At 37.8% G+C, this 22,222-nt stretch overlaps 1 protein-coding gene across 1 annotated transcript in view; it reads left to right on the top strand.

Moving 5' to 3' along the window:
• The window catches only part of USH2A (usherin), a 474,981-nt gene that overhangs the window by 5,882 nt on the left and 446,877 nt on the right, over positions 1-22,222 (top strand). Inside the window, exon 2 of the mRNA XM_070957393.1 lies at positions 2,820-2,985. Coding sequence (XP_070813494.1) covers positions 2,820-2,985 — 166 coding nt within the window. The remainder of the gene's footprint in view (positions 1-2,819; positions 2,986-22,222) is intronic.

The following is a 22,222-nucleotide window of genomic DNA, read 5'->3' as shown; positions in this document are numbered from 1 at the left end:
TGAACTGAATGGATTTTTTTCACTTTTAAAAAAAAGCAGACTAGGCCAATAATGCGTGTCTTGATATGGCTAGGAAGGTTTTCAGTTACCTATCTGAAAACCTTCTTTGATATGAAGTCAACTTTTTCTTGAAAGGTTTTTTGTCATTGTAGTTATGTTGTGTCAAGATTGACATACTTTCACCAGATGGGAAATTAGTTGTAAATCACACATTTGTGAAAACTTTATGGATTTTAAAGTATTATACATCAGGGTCACATCCTTTGTTAAAGGCAGGACACTTGTTGGGGTCCACATATGGAGATATTTGTTTTTAGATAAGCAAAATTAATAAACTTTGGATTATCCAATTATTGTTTATCCAGGAACTGAATAAATCCAGTTCCTAAATATTTTCCTTCTTGGCTGTGCCTTGACAAATATTTGATATTGAAAAACCAACATGTTTACAAGCAGGCAGAATCAGCAGTATATTAAGAAATGCATTTTTAGCAACATTGCAGATTGCATAGTTCACTTAAAATTCTGTTGACAAATAATTGATGGGATCAGAATCATTACTGAAAGAGAATAATGGTCAAACTTCATTTATCTTGTCTGATTAAAAGTGAGTTAGTGACAAGCCAGTCTCTGGGCAAGAATCGTGTCTCTCTTTAACCGAACTGCAGTGGGAAAACAACAAAGTTCTCTTTGAAATAGTATGCCCTTTAACCTTGAACTAATGTAAGAATTTTAGAAAAGTTGGAACGTTTTATGAATAAATGTTTTATTGTGTGCTTACATAGCATTGTAATATAAAGGATGGAATCCAGTTGCATTTATTTGCTGATCTTGCTCAAATGCAAAGATTCTCCCCTTTTGTATATTCCTACAAGGGGGAATATCTTCTGTGGAAGATTGGCTCACCATTTGGAAGAGAACTTGATGGCATGCAAAGGAACTAGCAATAGCACTTAGAATTATATACTGCTTTGCAGTGCTTTACAGTCCTTGCTAAGCGGTTTACAGAGTCAGTATATTGCCCCCCAAAATCTGGACCCTCATTTTACCAACCTCAGAAGGATGGAAGGTTGAGCCAACCTTGAGCTGGTCAGGATCGAACTCTGGCAGTGAGCAGAGTTAGCCTGCAATACTGCGTTCTAACCACTGCATCAGCATGACTCAAATAGGACAACTGGAAAGCCTGAATAAAAAAAAAAGCCTGCTTGTACAATATTGGATGTGGTAGTATCAGTTTGATAATTATCAATTTATCAGTATTAATTACCAACTTTATTACACATTAGGATACAGTTCCGTGGACACTGTCTTAGTTATTAAGTGGCAAAGTGAGGTAGTGACTTCACGCAGCAGATGTTGTAAAACAATAGCTGCAGTTTAGGTAACAAAACTGAGTGTGCTACATTAATTGTCCAATGCTGCTCCCCTCCCCTTAAGGTAACATTTTTTATTCAGAATAACATCCCATCGATGGTGAAGTAAAATTCTGTAGTCAGTCCGCTTTCCATCCTTCTGAGGTTGGTAAAATGAGGACCCAGATTGTTGGGGACAATATGCTGACTCTGTAAACTGCTTAGATAGGGCTGTAGAACATTGTGAAGTGTAAGTGCTATTGCTATAAAGAAATGGCAGGAAAATAATTTTCACCTGAAACAACTAGTATCTTTGGTGGGGCCTGAATGAAACATTATGTCTTTTCTTACATAGCCCAGGCTTACCCTCAACAATGTTGGACTTCTGCAAGATGCCATGTCTTCCCACAGCTCACAAATGGTCCTTCTTAATTATCAACATGGAGTTCAAGTGGTTTTAGCCTAAACCAGTTCTATGACCAAGAAATATTTGCAGTATAGCCTACCACTACAAAATTCCTGACATATGGTTATCCAAATTCTGCTTAAAGTTCTAAAACAAAGAAAAAAATATTTCTCAAAGCAACCTGTCCACTGACACACAACATTTGTTATGAGGAAGTTTCTTCTAATGTGCTTGACTGTAATTTCCATTGTTGGTTCTAGAGAGTAGCAGAACAAATCCTACACTGTCTTGTGAATGCCAGTATTTCAGAATTTGGAAGGTTATTATTTTGCTTATCCTTTATGTTCTCCAGACTAAACATACCAAGAATATGTGTAATATACATAAAAAAACAAGTGGAAATTCAATTGCACCACCAGGGCTGCTGTGTTGATTTTTTTTTAAACCCTGCACTAAGCCCTGAAAATATTTAGCTCTTTTGTTCATATTAGAATTTTTTTGCCATTATTCTCAGTGTACTGACTGCCCTTCTGTGCAGGTAGCCTAATGTGTCACTGACCTTAAATTGTACCAAGAGTACAATGTTGCTTCCAGTGGCCCAGATATTATGCTTCTGTTAACTGAATGATGGATTGCATTAGCTTTTTTTAAAGCACATGTAATATCCTGAAACATCTAGATCCTGCTTATACAGAGGGATGTTTATTATTAACTTGTTGTACTTCAGCCATCAATTTATAAATATATCTGTTGGAAATATCATCTTATTAGTTTTGACCCATTGAAACTTAATTTTGTCTTTTGTTTATTGGCACCCACCTCTTGCAAATCCAGATTACTTATACAAATTTGATGAAGAGAAAGAGCCCCAAACAGAGGCTTAAAATAAGAAACCTTCCATGATAACTTATTTGACTTTAATTCTGTTAAACTTAATTCCTGCTTTATAAATACCTGGCTACTCACACCTGCATCACTACTCCCCTGCCCCATTTCTCTAGTAATCCCACTGCTCTTCCTGAAGTTCATCTTCAGTGTTGTTTTCTTTATTGTTTCCAAAGGTGTATGGTGGAGAAAACTGTTCATGGGCAGACTGTGTTCAAGCTTACAATTTCTGAGAAAGAGACAGTGTTTTATTATCACACTATAAATGGGCTGCAGTTACCGATAAAAGTAATGACACTGGGGAGAATTCTGGTGAAGAAATGGAATCATCTTAGCGTGCAGGTGAGTTAAATAAATAAATAACCTTTAGTATCAGTATTAAAGTCTTGTATTATATGAGAGGGGCACCTCTGAACAAATGTTAAAGTGGAAGAATTTAACTTAAAATATTATGATAAAGTGGGGGGACAAAGGAGGATACATTTCTTTATTTCAAACTGCGCTCCTTAACAGAGTTTTAACAATGACCAGTGTTCGTTCCTGCATATAATATCTATCACGGGATTGTAAAGCAAGCAAGCATAGCAGTAAAATAGGTATTGAAATATTTCACAAGATACTTAGCCGTGCTGAACATAGCATTTGCCTTATAAAAAAAGGTTCTAGGTTGAATGAGAAGAGATAAAGTTCCTGGATTAAATACCTAACAAGTAGGAGATCAGTACTATCATTGTAATAGCACTGACTCTCTAATCCACCACTAAAGATGCTATATGCATATACAACACATACCTAAACTTCAGTACTTTTCAGATTCCGTATGTCATTTGTTAGGGTGGGGGAGGCTTGTGTACAGAATTTTGGCCATCGTAGGCAACTTTTAGATGTTCAAAATAATGAAATTGTTCCACTGGCCGAAGGACACAACTACATATAACTCATAATCAATCATTAGTGTCATACTCAGTGAGTTAGTATCTCCTTTGGGGCTGACATAATAGCACATAAAATTGAAAGCTGACCTCTGTACTGGTACTATGAGCAAATGCCATGAAGTAGTAGTATTCAGCAGCTCCACCATGAACCTAGAGGGTCTAAAATTAGCATAAGGGTTTAGATCTAAAGGTTCTACAGAATTTATTAACTAGATCTAAGGTAAAAGCTGAAGCGGGGAGAGCACATTCTATGCAGGGAATATGGGATTGCAATGATACAGAAGGGCCATGCAGTATGTTAGACTACCTTCCAAAAAGATGCTTCAGAACAAATGTAGTACCCATCTATATCTCTTTGAAACAACATTATCAATTCAGCTGTTTTAAAGGGTTTCAGAAAAATTGTATTTTTCAAGTTGCTATGTTGCTAAAAATCTAAAGCATCACTAGCCCTACTGTACAGTGTCAGAAGTGGCTATCATGTAAAATTAGATTATTTTGCTGTTTTCCTAATGTTTGTTTATATATTTCCCTCCATAAATGAATAAAGGAATCATGAACTTTGAAGAGTCTTAACAGAAGTATGTTGTCATTTGCACTTATACCAAAACTAGAGTGAAATGGGTCATCTAACTGCCACTTGGGAATGTTTTATTACATATTCAGTATCACTAATTATTTAATAATATTCATATTAGCTTTTATTTTGCTCAATCACATTTGCATAACTTTGCCATGTTTTGGCAGTGCCACATTAAAAGCCTTAGAAAAGAAATTTAAATGCAAAATGTAAAGAGGTAACTGGATTTGAATTACTCCTTTGGGAGCAAAATGCTCTTAAAATGCCTATTGAAATCAGCATTATCATTTCAATACATGTCAGATGTGAGCCTTTTTTTAGTTTGGGCAACATTTCTTTATAAATCTTTAAATCTTCCAGTTCTTTCAAGAAAAGGTTAAAGTACTTATGATTTAATGAGACCACTTTACATCATAACTGTTTGACTATCAAGAGAAAACTTGTCCTTTCCAATTTGTAAAATCTTCTTTTTCCTTCTTCTCTGGAATGTTTTGGGGACTCTATATTTTATGCTTAATGACAAGCGCATGACAATTTCAAGCATACAGACAAAACATTTACTCCTTCATTACAAGTATGGATAGAAAAGCAAGAACTGCAGTCTCAGGCTCACAAAGCCTGCCATCGAGGATTTCTCTATAGCTGCATTTTTATCAAAGACTCCTGAGCAAACTTTGTGGTCATGGGGTAGTAGGAGGACCTCTCCTTCCATAGATTTTGAACTAGTTAAAAATAGAAAGCAAAGAGCAGCAATGAATGAACAGGTTTCTCAATGGAGAAAAGTAAGAAGCAGACTACTTCAAGGATCTGTGTTAGAATAAGTGTTTTTTTTAATTTGTTCTAACATATTTTATCTTATGAATAATAAGTAGGGTGGTCAAGTAGACCATAGTAGAAAATATTCAGTGTGGCAAGCATTAAAAGTAGCTGCTCAACTCAGTATATTTCTGATTATACATTCATAGCGTGTCTCCTCTCCTCTCCTCTCCTCTCCTCTCCTCTCCTCTCCTCTCCTCTCCTCTCCTCCCCTCCCCTCCCGTCCTCTCCTCTCCTCTTCCCTTCCCTTCCCTTTCCTTTCCTTCTCCTCTCCTCTCCTCCCCTCCTCTCCCCTCTCCCCTCTCCTCCCCTCCCCTCCCTCCCCTCCCTCCCTTCCAGTGGAGGGATTCAAATAATTTAACAACCGGTTCTCTGCCCTAATAATTTCTTCCAACAACCTGTTCACCAAACTGCTCAGAAAGTTAACAATCTGTTCTCCCAAAGTGGTGTGAACTGGCTGAATCCCACCACTGCTCCCTTCTCCCCTCCCTCCTCTTCCCTCTCCCCTCCTCTCCCCACATAATCAGACTCAATTTTACTACTGTTTTTATGATAGTTGTTAAGTGAATCACCATGATCGTTAAATGAACCACATACTAGTAAGGGCAAACTCATTTTATCCAATGGGTGTTTTTGCCATTTTCCAACCAAAAAAAAAAACAAAACATTGCAAAACTCAATCATGTGACCACAGGATACCAGTTGTAAATGCGAGTCTGTTGCCAAGCACCTGAAATGTGAACATGTGACTACAGGGATGGTGCTGCAGTTATAACTTCAAGGACAGGCCATAAGTAAAATTTTGGAAGTCCATCAACCTTTTGAACAGTTGTTAAGTGACATAACAAGGACTATGTCAGTGGTGGGTTTCAACATTTTTTACTACCGGTTCTGTGGGTGTGGGTTGGTGGGCGTGGCATGGCTTGGTGGGTGTGACTTGGTGGGCATGGCTGGGGAAGGATACCATAAAATCTCCACACCAACTCACAAACTTCCAGGGGAAGGTTACTGAAAAATGTTCATTTCCTCCTGATCAGCTGGGAGGCAGAAAATAGATGGGGGTGGGACCAGTCAGTATTTTTACTACCAGTTCTCCAAACTACTCAAAATTTCTGCTACCGGTTCTCCAGAACTGGTCAGAAGCTGCTGAAACCCACCTCTGGACTACGTGTTTGCCATTCATTTGCTTAATGGATATAGGTGGCTGACAAATAGCAAAAGCACTGAAATGTAAGTGGTATAGAACACAAAAGCTAGAACAATGGTTTTAAAAGGTCAGTGAAAATAAATATGCTTTCACTCTGTTTTTAAATTTAGTAAGCAGGGGGCCTTGCTTCAACTACAGTGGCAGTTTATTCTATTTTATAAGCCTGTACCATGAAGAAAGCTAAATTTGTTGTTGATGTCAAAGCTAGCCTAGTAGGACCAATAAAAAACAGACCACTAATAAACAGAGTATGTTGGGTAGACAGTAGGGAAATAGGTAGTTCTTTAAATAGCTTAGACCTAAGCCATGCATTTCACTTATTTGGAATTTATATGCCACTTTTAAAATTGGTTTTCTCATTCACTTTATTCTATACTAGAAACAGTTAACGGATAGCACTAGACAGGCCACTTTTGAACCTAGAATATGATCTAAAGCAAGAAGTAAATAGCAAATGTTTGATTCAATCTCGCAGAGAAGCTTATCACTAGTCCTCATTACTTATTATTATTTCTATTAAACTTGGTGTGTATGTTCCCTGGAACATAGTCTGTAAACCACAGATAGGACTTTAGGAACAGGATCAATGATCTATACATGCTAGCTGTGTATCTGTCTCATCTATCTTCTAGCTTATCAAAAAGATATTAGTTTGGTGTTGTGGAGAAAGTGTTGGTCTAGAAATCAGGAGAGTGGGTTCTAGGCCAGCCTTGGGCATGAAAGCTGGCTGGGGGACTTTGGCCCAATCATTGTCTCTCTTGACCCCACTCAGCTAATAGGGTTGCTGTTGTGGGGAAAATAGGTAGCAGGAGTATTAGGAATGTTTATCATCTTGAGTTAAATATATAAAAAGGCAAGATAAAAACGTTATAATAATAAACAACATCACAAAAATAATGTAAAAATCAGTAACAGTAAAATAGCTTTCTTCAGTGTATAATCTAGAATTACATGCAACACTTTTCAGAGCAACTCTCTATAAATTCAAAATAACTTCATACTCTATATTCATAAATGCAGCCTAAACACAAGTCATACAGAGAAAATAATGTAAAGTAGATTAATGAACAGAGGTGGTCGAAGGGTAGAAATTCTTTTAGAGTCACAGTGACACAAAGTAGGTGCTAGGAAATTTCTATAGTATCCTGTAAAGTTTATGGATAGGTAGGAGATTGATGAATACTCTAGAGCAGGGGTCAGCAACCTTAAACACTCAAAGAGCCATTTGGACCCGTTTCCCACAGAAAAGAAAACACCGGGAACCACAAACACTGCATATATTGTTTTTTTACCTTTATGCTATGTATTAAAAAACTTATTTATTCATGTTTGGATTACTGGGGGGTCCAAAAGCTCAATAAATTGTGTGCCGGCGGGTGTCGCACATTGGCAATCGTGACACATATTTTGAGTGACAGGGAGCCACAGCAGAGGGATAAAGGCTCTTTGTGGCTCCAGAGCCGCGGGTTGCTGACCCCTGCTCTAGAGACAGAAAAACTAAGGCCAAGAAGTCAAGCTATTTTGCATTGGGTAGCTATAGGTATTATGTAGACCTAAAATCACAAAATAATTTTAAAGTGATGTACTAGAAAAATATTTAAATACAATTCTTTAGGGATATACATATATATATGTATACAAGACCTTCACCAATTAGTACGCAAAGATTTATTTTGAAAACCAGAGTAACTAAATACTGCAGGCTTTATACAGCCCAGTAATAAATCCTGCACCAGCTTAAAGTCACGAAATCATATATTATTTCAATCGGATGAACTAATACTGTGGGTCTTATCCTGATGATGTGCTGTACCCAACAGCATGCTACCTGATCACATCTCCTACAAGTAGTTCTACCGAAATTATAGTAATTGGCTCTTCAGTCACAATTTCAGGAATATTAGATTCCTATTTCCCAAGACTTTGTCCCTGGAGAGCTCATGACAATGTTACACCTTTCCAGGGGTGGGTTCTAAATTTTTTTTACTACTGGTTCTGTGGGCGTGGCTTATTTTGTGGGTGTGGCTTGGAGGTCATGTGATTAGGTGGGCGTGGCTAGCTGGTCAGAGTCATTTCTGGAAGGTCCTCGCACTTACGACCCAACTAATTTGTTTGCTTTTAACACTGATCAGCTGTAGGACGGCCCTTTGAAGCACCGCGGCAAGAGTTTAAACAGTTTTTTTCCCCTCTAGTCATCAGCTGGGACTCAGGAGGCAGCAATAGATTGGGGGTGGGACCAAATAAAAGATAAGAATAATGTGGGGGGGTGGGAGGGTGGGGGGGGGGGAAGAACCGATTTGGTGACGTCATTTTGTCACTGCTACCGGCTCGGCTGAACTGGGCCGAACCAGGAGGAACCCACCACTGGACCTTTCAACATTGGCCAGCCAGTAGCATGGGCCAGGATTAGCCACAGTGGCCAGTCAGCGGGGGGAAATCTCCTCTCCTGATGCTTTGTCAGTGGGTTCAATAATCAATAATTGCATTTTCAGCCACTTTTTTTCTCCAATTCTTTTTCCCAGAGGTCAGTGGACTAATTTAAGATGGTCCCATGACAGGCCTGATTTGGGCAGAATTAATTTAACCCTCTGAAAAACTGGATCTGTTTGAGACTAAATTGAATCCCATTAGGGATTAATAAGGTTCTTATTAATAACACACATTGTTTTGTTATTTTTGAAATATTCCTCTGCATTGAATAGATCTTTGCAAATTGCTCATAAAGAACCTCCTAGATTAAGTGAAATAGCTGAGGCAATTTCAGGGGCAGACCATATTTTGGTTTTCCCCCCCCGCCCCCCTGATCTCTCTTCTGAGTATGGTTGAATTTATGAATATCTGCTAATTCTTCAACATCACGTTAATTGCTTCAGATTGCTCAGTGAAGTCCCATCATTGGTTTCTCCTTTTCTTTTAATTTATGTAGTTCTTTGTGGGATTCAGGTTGAACTAGTGGCCTTTTGTGCAAAAGAAAAAAAAGAAGAAAAGTCTTGGATTGAAGGAACACCATTTCCCATAGAGAAGGGATTAGTACTGTAGGAGATAGTGAAGCAGAAAAGTAAAGGAGGGCAAAGAGAAAAGCTAAAATATCTTTTAGACAAATGCTAGGAGCATATGTAATAAGACTGCTGAATTGGAGTGACGTGTTTTCAAGGATAAGAAAGATATTATTGGAATAAGAGAGACAACCAAGAAAATGAAAGGGGATTTAAAATGCCAAGATAGAGAAAGAGTTTTAGTGTGGGAAGGAAACCAATATAAAGCTGGAAGAACTGTAGTAATATTGGTGAAAGATGATACTGAATTTGCAGCAGTTACTAAAAAAAGTGAAATTCTCTTGTAAATACTTTGACTGATTCAGCCAAGTTTTTGTAGATGTTGAGGGCAATACAAATTAGTTGGGTTATATTGAATGTTGCTGTTTAGCCAAAGAAATAGTCAAGGACTTTGATCACTGGTGGGATAAGGAGAGGATTTGAAGAGGTAAGGGATTAACCAGTGAATATGTGAAATATTGAGCTTTTAAAAGAAGAAACTACCAAATGTTAGTATGTGATTTGTTTGTTCTCATTTCTAAAACAAATGCCCATGTTCCCCAAAAGAAGCATGAACTGAAGATTACTATGTGAACTGTATTTACCCATCAGAATTTGTATATTGATATGGTGAACAGGTAGGATCAAGCAACCATGTCAGCATTAGATTTGAAACATATGTGGGAGTATGTAATAGACAGCCAAAATGGTTCAAAAGTTATTGATTTTATTTAAAGCAAAGCTAACTTTGAAAGATAAAGCTAAAATGCACTGGGGATTTTGCTTGCAATCCTGTGATGAATGGGAAATCCACTCCACACAAGTGGAAAATATACAGCCTATGAAACGTGCCAAGAAGCTGCAATTAAAATTCATCCCAGTTAAGTCAAAAAAAGGGAAAAGCCGATATGGGCCTGAGGCAAAAGAAAGAAAGGGAAAGAGATAACTTGCTCTTCCCGACCCTATTCGTCTACCTTTCCCCCTTACTCTTCTTTACCAATCCCCTTTTATCCTCTCTGGATCCTCTGTTTTATGACAGTTCTGTCACTCTGATCCCCTGATGAGGTTTCTTTTTCTGTCTAATGTCTGTGCCCTAGCTTTGCAGAGAAGTGGGCAAATCCTCAGAGGGAAAGGTTAGGAGACACATCTCTATCTTCCCCTTTCCCTCTCAACTTTTTCTGAGCCTCTCCACACACCCCTCCCCCAATAGCTTTGAGACTAAGGAATTACTAGATAACCTCCTGGTTGTATCTCTGTCTTACCGATACCATCAAATTCTTTCCATGTGGTCAGATAATAAAAGGATACAAAAGTGGGGTGAATGGATCAATCAAACATTGAATGCTTTTCCTCTCAGATAATCACAAAGATATTTGTAAAGGATGCAGATGGGCAGGAATGTCCACAGGGTGTGGTTAAAAAGTCAAGAAATCTAAAAATGCCAATGGATTCTTCTCAGGCCAAATGTATTTTGAATAGTAAATATATGGAAGAAAGACAGCTTAACACTTTGCTCCAGCAACCAACACATTTGCCTTTTTCCACCTTGTTTCTAAATATTTTCACAACTGTACATTTAATGATGTTGTGGAAAAGTCCACACTTAAAGCATGGAGTGAGAAAGAAAACACTGGAAATTTGAGAAACTCAGAGTAGACTGCAAATTACTATGAGGGGAAAAAATGAGACTGTTGTCAATTGTACGTAAGAATATTTATAGATATTTATTTTCGGTATCTATATTCCCATTATCCAGACATTGTGATATTTATTGGAACTAATTAGAAGCTGTGTTTTAGCATAATGAGCAACATTCTGAGTGGTGGAATGCTGACTCCTGATCTTTTCTGGAATAGAGAATACATTTATTTGGTTAAACAACATGTTTCAAAGAAAGATTTCAGGTTCCATAAAAACAGCATAAGGGTTATTCCTTTGGGGCAGGATAATATATTTCAGAAATGAAAACGTGTAAATTCAGAATTAAAATCAAAATATATATAAGAGCCTTGGTGGCTAACATGGTTAAGTTAACACCAAGAGCCTTGGTGGCACAGCAATCTAAAGTGCTGTTAAGTAACACCAGCTGCCTGCAATTACTGCAACTTCAAATCTCACCAGGCTCAAGGTTGACTCAGCCTTCCATCCTTCCAAGGTAGGTAAAATGAGGACCCGGTTTGTTGGGGCAATAAGATGACCGCTTAGGGGGGGGCCAAAAGCCCTACTAAGCAGGTATATACAAAAGTATGAAGGCTATTGCTTAACGCATTGTAAACCGCCCTGAGTCTCCGGAGTAGGGTGGCATATAAATCGAACCAATAAATAAATAAATAAATAAATAAATAAATAAATAAATAAATAAATAAATAAGTTATAACTCACATGGTCACATTGTGAGAAGGGATCAGGGTGTGCAAGTGGAGATAAATTTGTATAAACCTCTCAAAATAATGTTTGAGTAGTATTGAGAATTAGCGGTTAAACCCACTCTTCCCCCCTATTTGAAATCTGAATTTCTCAATTTGTTTTTCCTCTTTTGGTAGAAAGGACAATTGTTATGAACAATATCATATGTTCTATGGTCTAGGAAAAATCCTGGAATAATGGTTGCTGTAACATTAGTGAAGTTGAATAGGTGGATGCTTTGTGAAAAAGCCTTCTGGAGCTTTTTGTTTTGTTTTGCTTAATAACATATTGCGACTTGCTCTTTAGCCCAAGTGCTCCCAGGGAAGAGTAAAATAAAATAGCAACAATAAAATGTTAAAAATAGAGGAGCAGCATAAACAATCCAGCAATAAAACCATTCAAAACCTTTTACCAGATTTTAAAAGCTAGTCATGAAAAAAGACCAGCATAATTCAGGCAATTCTCCCAAAGGCTTTAGGGCAGAGATTCCTAAACTTTTTGCCATCACACCTCCTTTTAGTGTAATCTTAATATACACACTTCCCCTAAAAATCTACAGACTAAATGAGGGAAAGGTAGATTTATTGTAACACTATAACTAAAAGGTTCTTCACACTTTCCTGGACTCTTGTCTTCACCTCCCTAAGGGAGGTAACACTTCACACTTTGGGAAGCCCTGCTTTAGGGAGCTTGGGAATTATCCAAATCCCCACCGGAAGCAAATTGAGCCCCCACCATTAGTCAAACAGTGCCCCTGGGCATTTTCCAGCAAGAGAATGTCAGAGCTTAGTGCAAAAGTGCCAGGCAGTGCTGTTGACTGATTAGCAGGACCTCAGTTCAGTTTGTGCTGATTCAAAACCATATCTGATAGTGTCCTATAACCATAAAGACCTTTCTTAGTAAACATTTGCCTCAGAACATTGAGTCTCTAGGGATGACTAGGGTAGATTTATCTGATAAGGCCTTAAGTTGTAAGTAATGAAAGAATAATGCAAAATAAATGTTTTTAGGGTTGGCAAATTCTTCAAATGCTGTTGATCAGCATATATAACTGTTCAAATTGGCTTGCCATTTTCTTCTAGTCACTTACTGACTACTATTTGATGCATGGCCTTTGAAGATTCCTAATAACATTTTCTCTGGAAAAATAAATAAATACTATGGTTTTTGAGCCTATCTTTTGGTATACCTTGTATAGTGGGGGGGGGGGGAGTTTGCAATTATATTAGCTAGATTGGTGTTTGAGGATCATCCATCCCCTCCCTACAACCGTTTTTCATATTCTTACTCATTTTCTCCAGAGCTCAGAGTAATTTATATTATTATCTCTCCTGATTTTATCCCCCCCCCATATCAAGAACCTGTAGGTAACTTTGGGCTAAGACAGAGTGATTGATGCAAGATGACTGATGCAACATGAATTTTCATAGCTAAGAATTGACTTGAATTCAGCTTTCTCAAGTTCTAGTCTGACAGATTAACATACCAAACCAGGTAGATTTTGCTTAACCACAGAAATCCAAACATTTATTACTATTATTATTATTATTATTATTATTATTATTATTATTATTATTATTATTACTTATTAAATTTGTATACCGCCCTACTCCCGAAGGACTCAGGGCGGTGAACAGCCAAATAAAATACATATAATACAAATGTTAAAAAACTGTTAAAATACAATTAAATAATTGGCTCAGAGAACGAAATTTAAAATCCCCAAATTCATAAGACAAAATTTAAAATTTAGAAATTTTAAAAATTTTAAAAAGATTTAAAGAGAGGTTAGGCCAGGCCGAACATTTAGCCAAACATTTTTCATTTTTGACAAAATATACAATATTTGGCAAATCCCAATCTATGACTGATAAACCTTTATCTCCGTGGATAGTTGTTTTACCCCTCCCCCAAAAAATTCCAGGAAAGAGTAGGTGAGACTATGGTGGCTTCAAGTGGCCTTTATCTGTCAATCATATTTGTACCTCCTTGATAATAGTTCTGATGATTTATTAACCATGGAGATTCACTGAAGGCTATACAATATAGCAAAGGCTTTTGGCCCTTTTGTCTACTTGATGACTGACTGACCAATTTCTGATGGAGCTTGGAAGGATCATAAAGTTTAGCACCATGTCCATTGTGATGTTAGTTGCCTCTATATTTTAAGCTTTCTGTCACAGAAGCTCTCTTGGTGTTGTTGGGCTCAGGAAGTTGCAGCTTGTTGCAGCTGAATGTCAATAAGACCAAAGCAATTTTGGTTGATTCATAGCACAAGCTTAAGCATATTCACTTTCACAGATTACATTTGACAGATAGTTACCTTCAGCTGAACTCTGTGGTTAGAAGCCTTGGTATACTCTTGACAGAGAGCTTAAGAGTTGATGCCTAATGTTTATTTCATGTCTTATTTTTACTTACCAAAGACTACAAGGGGATGCCCACATTAAAATGTATTTGGGACAGGAATTTCAGTCTAGCACCTCTTTTACATGGAGTACCATCATAATATGATTTTGCTAATAAATTAAAAGCTTAGTTTTAGAGTTGGGTAATTTTCTTCTCCCAAAATGAAAAATAATAAATCTGTAAACAAACAAGAATACAAAAATACAAAATAGAAGAGAGTTAATGAATAGTATGAAGAACACATAAATAATTTGACACCAGGTATTTCATTAGTTATATGCTGTCCATCATAAAATAGAGTAATAATTCAAATAAATATGTTATGTTCTTTATTTTTAAAAAAGAGTATTTTTAACACACTGTCTAGACTGTCGTCCTAAACTTTTCTATTTTTTTAAGATACCTCAAATAAAAAAGTACAGCAACTTAATAGAAACAGTTTTAATAGAGATCAAAGGAGTTAGAAGGATTGGAAAGGGAGGTGTACTGAAAATGACTTTTTAGTGCAGCAGTTAAAAACACTTTTTATAGTTGGTAAGAGAAGCACAGTCACATCATGGTTTTCTTAAATGTAAATTGCATTGTAATTCTTAACTATTTCCTGTACTTTGAAAGCACTTATTGTATATAATTAATTCTATATGACAATTAATTCAAGACATTAGAAAATGTACAAGTATCCTGCCACTTGTCCTAAAAGGTTTATTTTCGTGGGTGTTAAAAATGTTTTAAAAAGCAACAGTTATAGATATTAGTTAGTTAGGTTGAATTACAAGTGCTTCTTATTGCTGCCAACTCCTTCCTTGTCTCCAAAAGACTCACCTATGTCTGAAAAGGTAATGCTATAATTAATATACAGCCCTTGTGAAATGTCTTTTTCCTCAGGAGAGATTTTATTTGAAAAATCCCTGGTAAAAGTAGGCATTCAGAAGCAGCTTTGGGCTAAGACTAAGTAGCTTAGGGTGGCAAAGCTTAGAGAGCCCCAACACCTTCTTTCCAAATCATTTTAAAATTGCAAATTTTCACATTAGTGGGAAGTGCTGGTATCAGTCAATGTGGCCTTGGTGATGGAATATGCACCTGAAGAAGGGGTGAAATGTCCACAGTAGGCCCATGACTTCCCAGGAAGGAGGCACCACATTCCAGATGGGGAATCAAGATGAGAGACTTCACAAACCTGAACACAATGGAGGAGGGAGGAAAAGATTTAGGATAGCCACATCCTGGAATTCCCTGGGCTATATCGATTCAGTTACAAGGTTATAACTTTAGTCTGGCAAGATTCTGACTATTAGGTGTAACCAAATAAAGAACTGGACTCAACTGGACCTCATTGTGGCATCTTTGGGCTTCAGCCTGACAGCACCAGTTGAGGATACATGGAAATTTTTTCAATAATTTCCATTGAAAATAAAGTAATTTTTAGAATTATTACCGTGTTTCCTCGAAAATAAGACCCTGTCTTATATTTTTTTGAACCTCGAAATAAGTGCTTGGCCTTATTTTCAGGGAGGTCTTATTATTTTGGGGTGCGTGGAGCAAGATGGGGCTCCTCTTGCTGTCTTACCTGATTTCCAGCTCTGTGTTTAAATATTTTCAGGGAGGGCTTATTTTGGGGGGGAGGCTTATTTTATCGCATGCACTCAAAAGCCCGATTGGGCTTATTATCAGGGGATGTCTTATTTTTGGGGAAACAGTGTACATATATGAGGTATTCTGTCCAAATCAGTGAAGAAAATATATTTTCCCAAATTAAAAGACTACTTTATTACATAACTTATATTGAATGAATTGTGTATGCTAGGCATCTTGATATAGGCCTGAACGAATCCTAAATCCATCTGGAGGGCTGTGCAAACTTTCTTGAAAATTAAATAATTAACTCTTCTCCTCAACCTCTTTAGGGATTTTCAGGAACCACAGACCAAAACCCATGTCTAAAACTTCCCTGCCATGCACTTACAAACTTTAACTTACCTAGAACTCAAGCCATAATATTTTCTGCATTCTATAATCAATGCAGCCATTTTCTGTATTAGACTGTTGGTGGAATCTGACTCATATTGAAGAGTTAGTTATTCTCTTAGCACCTAAAATTGTCCTAACCTGTTTTATCTACTATTAGACTTAATTAGGAACCCCTGTTCCCCCGTTGCTCAGCAACCCAATGGAGCATAGAATGTGCTAAGTTTTCTTACCCATCTGAAGTCCTAGATACCACACATCCTTTACAGTATGTGAATTATAGACATGCTTTTGTCCTTTTTCAAATCTGACCTTTTTTATATTAATATTGGGTTTATGTTATTTTGTGTCTTTTAGGTTTGTTTTTTCCAAAGTTGACCAGTAAAGTTTATTGCATCCTTAGTTTTCTGAATTCAGTCTGCTCATTCATCACCTCTCTACTAACATTCTCCAAATCTATTTTTAGTTCCTTACTGAATACATAAAGATCAGAGGGTATGAAAGACAGATTACTAGTTAAAACAGGACCATAGTCAGCAGACTCATCAGCAATTTTGTTACTAGCTTAGATGTTGCCATTACTCTGTCAAATATTATGTAGATAAATTATCTGAGCAAGCTTGTCCTCCTGGACGTCATTCTTTGATTTCTGCTTTGTTAACATGGTATTTGCATCTTTTTCTGTCTTGTCAAGAACAAGACCCCAGATAAATTCCTCGTGACATATGCAGAGAAGCACTTTCATGTTAAAGTGACATGTTTCTTGTTCTCCTGTATTTGCTATATAAATTCATTATCTCTTGCCAAGCTTTAGATCTGAAAGGTTCCTTTGTGTTCTCCATTTTCATTCTAAATCAAATATTAAAACGCAGCCAATGCTTAAATACTTATATATTATACATATACATGCATTCAAACTGGGCATGCCACACAAGAAGATAATGATATACAGAAAATTGCATAGTAGCAGCCATATAAATTAGATCTTTATGTTAGACTAAACCTTGGGATATGCTGCACATGCATTATAAGCTAGAGGGAATGTACTATACTAACATTAATTCACTGGGATTCAAATATTTCATGCTGTTCTAAACATAGGGAATGGAGAAGAATGTCTTTTTCAGATTCATTTATTGTCTTAGAAACAACTGTGAGTCATAAACTGTAGATGAATCATGATGATACATCATAATCATCTCCTCACACTTAAGGTTATTTAAATGGTTCACTGTAAGGAAAACATTGTGTGCTGAAATAGAAAATGTGGGAAAATCTGGATTTCCATTTGCTACTTCTTTTATGTATGCCTCTAGCAACTTGTGATCTTATGGCCTTTTAGTCCATTAAATTTTGTCTTTATTTTAAAATTTGATAGTTTAACTATTTCTTGTATGCCATCTTTTTGAGGTCACATTTGAACCTTTGCAACTGAATTGGATTCAAATTGAATTGCCATATATATTGAGGACCAAAAATGTGTATCTATTTAAATTCAAAGTTGTATCTTTTCCTGATTCCCTCATGGCAGACACTTAGTGTCCCAGGAAAATTCATGTTGGCGTTCAGAAGGCCTTAATGAAATGCACATGATTCTATTGTGTTGCTATTGCTTTAATTCCTCCTTCAGTCAAATGCATACTTTTCTGGCAGGGATGGGTTCTAAATTTTTTTACTACCGGTTCTGTGGGTGTGGCTTATTTTGTGGGCATGGCATGTGACAATTCTTTAGGATTTTGCAGAGGTACTAGTCTACCAGGCTTTTAACTGCTTGCAGAGCTGTACCAGTCTACTCATTTGTTTTTGGAGGCTCCGGTCTACTCATTTGTTTTTGGAGGCACCGGTCTACCCATTTGTTTTTGGAGGCTCCGGTCTACTCATTTGTTTTTGGAGGCACCGGTCTACCCATTTGTTTTTGGAGGCACCGGTCTATTCATTCGTTTTTGGAGGCACCGGTCTACCACCACACTGCCTTTTAACACTGATCAGCTGTAGGGCGGCCCTTTGAAGCCCCGCAACAAGAGTTTAAACAGTTTTTTTTCCTTCTAGCCGATCAGCTGGGACTCGGGAGGCAGCAATAGATTGGGGGTGGGGCCAAATAAAAGATAAGAATAACGTGAGGAGGGAGGGAGGGCCCAGCTCCCGAACAAAGAGAACTAGTTCGGTGATGTCATATCGTCACCGCTACTAGCTCGGCTGAACCGGGCCGAACCGGGAGGAACCCACCACTGTTTTCTGGTATTGCAGCTACCCTGTGATCCCAGGAAAAGGTTTCTTCACAGAGCCATTGACTAGTACAGCAAATATCCTTTATCACTTTGAACTGAAAAGCTTGTACATGAAGACTGTGATTTATGTTGGTATTTACATTCAGTTCATAGAGAACTTTGGGTATTCATAGGGAAGAAAGATGATTGAAATGTACATCCAAGAAAACAGAATTGTAAATATAAGAAAATACGATAAAAGTTGTTAGGTGTGAAATTTTCTTTGTGTGATCACAGAACTTCAGTTAGAGTACCAGACTGAACTTTGACCACATTGTTCACCATCACTGACATTAGTTAACTTTCCTTTTTTAAGGTTTATAAGCAGAAGCAACTAATTACCTACCATATTTTTCGGAGTATAAGACGCACTTTAGTTTTTGGGGAGGAAAATAAGAAAAAAGCTGATTGACAGGTGGATCGGCCTCCGGGAATACCCCCAATCAGCTGTTTCCAGAGGTGAATTTTAGCAACAGGTTCCTTGGTTGTGAGCTCTGTGCCTTGCTTTTTTTTTTTTTTTGCTTTTTTTTTTATGCCTCTGAAAATTCTGAAACTTTATTTCAGAAAAAACTTCTTTTCCTGCCTCTGAAAGCCTCCGAAACAGAGCTTCAGAAAAAAAGCCTCTGAAGCTCTGTTTGGGGGCTTTTTTTCTGAAGCTCTGTTTGGGGGCTTCTTTTCTGAAGCTTCGCTTCTGATGCTTTTTTCAACCTCTGAAACATCCATTTGAGAAGCTGGGTGGGGCTACATTCAGAGTATAAGACACACCCAGATTTTCACCCTCTTTTTTGGGGGGAAAAGGTGCATCTTATACTCCAAAAAATACAGTAACTAACTAGCTATGGGTGAGTGTGGGTGGGTGGAGTGTATTTATTTTACTCTAACCATTCAACTTGCATTTCATGGCCCTGTCAGAGCCTGGGTACAAGGAAGAGGACAAGACGGGGCTAGGGCTGATGGAGGAGCAGAACAAAGCAACCCCAGATCCCTTGGGCCTGGGAAGGGTCACCAGTGAAGGAGAGAGGGCGCAGGATGATTGCACAAGGGGGTAGGAGATGGCAGGCAGCAGAGCAGAGCAACGGAACTCCGATGAGCAATTACCTCCCCCTTGATCCCCGAGCATGGAGAATGGAGAGGAGGCAGGATCAGCGCAGGCTGACCTGATGACTCGGGAGGAGGGCACCCTGCCCCTCTTCACAAGGCTCACATGGGAAATGAGATTTAAAGAGACACTGTTGGGAGGGGCACTCGTCTGGAACAAGCATTGCCTTTTTCCAGTCTCACATGCTATTACCGACATCTGGATACTTTGCTTGCCTTGCCTGTTTGCCTTGCTTGGCTATGTGCAAGTTTGCAGCGACACAGTTCTGCTCTGGGTTGTGCTGCAGTCCCAGTGAACTCTTCCTGTGACAAGAACTCCTTGGAACCAAATTCCCTGAACTGTGGCTGCTCTCAGAACTATGCTGCTCCTCTGGACTAATAGCAGCCAGGAACTATTGGAGGTGCATATTTTGCTCCTGGACTTGCAGTGAATGGTGGCACTTTTGGGGGAAAGTTGGAGCAATAAAGGGGGGGTTAAACCTTTGTTCCAGCTGTGTTGCTTCTGTGCCCAGCCCTGGGTCATCACACTGCATATGTGCCAGTCTCAAAAACCATGTTTCTGCCTTATGGCTAATAAAGATGTAAGAATAAGGGTTGTCCAGAAGAGATACAGTTCACTGGAGAATTAAAGTTATATTCTTCTGGATTTGGTGATAAGAATATTCTTCATATCAGATTCAGAGAGACTTATGCCTAGTGGCCTGAATAACAACTAATGGGCTTCTTTTAGGTAGCACAAACTTGTTACACAAATGCATGTTGTTACACAAAGAAGAGGGGTCATCCTATTCTCCAAAGCACCTGAAGTCAGGACAAGACTGGAATGGAATGAATGGAAACTAATCAAGGAAAGAACTAACCTAGAACTAAGGAGGAATTTCTTGAGAGTTAGAACAATTAATCAGTGGAACAGGTTGCCAACACTGGATGTTTTTAAGAAGATTGCACAACCATTTGTCTGACACTGTATAGGGGCTCCTGCCTGAGCAGGGAGTTGGACTTCCAACTCTGTTATTCTGTTTTCACCACTTCCTTCCTTCCCCCTTCCTCCTTCCTTTGCTATGCTTCCTCCTTCCTTTGCTATGCTTTTTAGCCTGTGTTCTTTGATGGTCCACTAACAATGCTATGCCTCTTTCATTACACTCCAACCATGAATGATCTATCTGCTGATTCCATTCTTTCACACTTTTTCTCCATTGTCTTTTATCATTCTCACCTTCAATAGCCTTCCTCCACATCAAGGTATCCTTTAGTTCATTCTATTTCTATATTTACCTTGAACTCTGTGCTCCATTAAGCCACTCTCCTGTCATTTTGTGACTTTCCTGTTTCATTGCCATGTTCTCTGCCTCTGGGTTCTATAGCATTTATGGGTATGTGTGTATATTTGACCATGTTTATCAGTAAGTTTCTGTTTTAGTAGTTTCTGCAAGTGTCTGCAAGTGTGTTTTGGTGTGTGCTTGAATTTGTCAGTGGATATGTATTGTCCTCTCACCTTCTCCCCTGAGTTCATAAGCAGCATACAAATCAGAATTTATTAGTCTGCCTCTAGCTTAAGTGGAGACCTGGATAGACAGGCCACTGTTTTCATTCTTTACAAGATTTTGCATTATCATGCTTTTTTTCCAGAACCATTTGTTGTAAGCACTTGATACAGATAATGTTGTCTATTTGTGATGAAGAATAAATATCTATAGACAATCTCAAATAGATAGAAAATGATAATGTAGGTTTCTCTGATCCAATCAGGCCTCTTTATACCATATTAAATTGGCATTTTGTCCAAAATTTGATAATTGCATAGAAAATAAAGTGGTCAGCCAACAGAATTTCCTGAACTGGACCTTTACTCTTACTGTTCTTTTCTCCTTCTAACCTTACGATGTCTCCCTCCCCCTTATAAATTAACTGGGAAATACACCATACTTTTCTCACTTTAAAGTTAGAAAATATCTTCACAGTTAAAGATCAGGAAAAATAAGCCTATCTTAATGTATACCATTGTACTCAAAAAAGACTTTATATTTCTGAAGAATTCTTTCCAAAAGAAAGGGGAAAAAAGAAACAAGATAATTGCCCTTTTCCCCTGCATGCATTCGTACGGGTTTTCTAATAAAAACTCTCCAGCCCTCACTGGGAGAAAACCATTACTATTTATAATACTGGAATGAGAGATTACGATACCAGCAAACTCATTTTTACCTGTGACCACTGCCTTATTAACCCCTACACGGTTCATTGACCCATAACCATTGAGTTCTTATCCTTTGATGTAATTAACCATTGCACGTCTAAAGCAAAGCCTCAAGGAGGAGGAGATCCGATGCTATTGTACTTACTGCATTTAACCTCTTTTCTTTGGTACATAAGTTATTTTTTCTGCAGTTTTTACATCTCCCCTTGCTTTTTCTATAATTTAGATATTGATTCAGTGGTTTTCATGAGCATGCACATATATGTATGTATGTGTGTGTGTGTGTGTGTGTGTGTGTGTGTTGCTATATATATATATAATTATCTATGCAGTGTGTGTGTGTGTTACATTACAGTAGATGGAAGAGTTTTTAAATTATTCCTGCATACGTCATTTAACATCATGATAGAATTATTCTTGCATGACTGATGGCAACTTTGCACCCATAGCATTTACCTTCAAAGAACTTTAGCCAAGAAGCTATCAATTCCTTTTATATTATAAATGAGGTCATATCATATGTGGCACAGTTAAGTTATGGAATATATTCATCTCACATTTATTTCATTTTAGCTAGAGAAAGGAATGCAGTAAAGTGTTACAAAATTTTACCACCATTATTTTGGTTTGGGTTTAGAACTAGATGCCTGACTGTTTTACTTCTAGA

This window comes from Pituophis catenifer, unplaced genomic scaffold (assembly GCF_029215685.1).
Source record: "Pituophis catenifer annectens isolate HBS135680 unplaced genomic scaffold, rPitCat1.0.hap2 SCAF_1, whole genome shotgun sequence".
Taxonomy (NCBI): domain Eukaryota; kingdom Metazoa; phylum Chordata; class Lepidosauria; order Squamata; family Colubridae; genus Pituophis; species Pituophis catenifer.
This window is presented reverse-complemented; position numbering and strand designations above follow the sequence as displayed.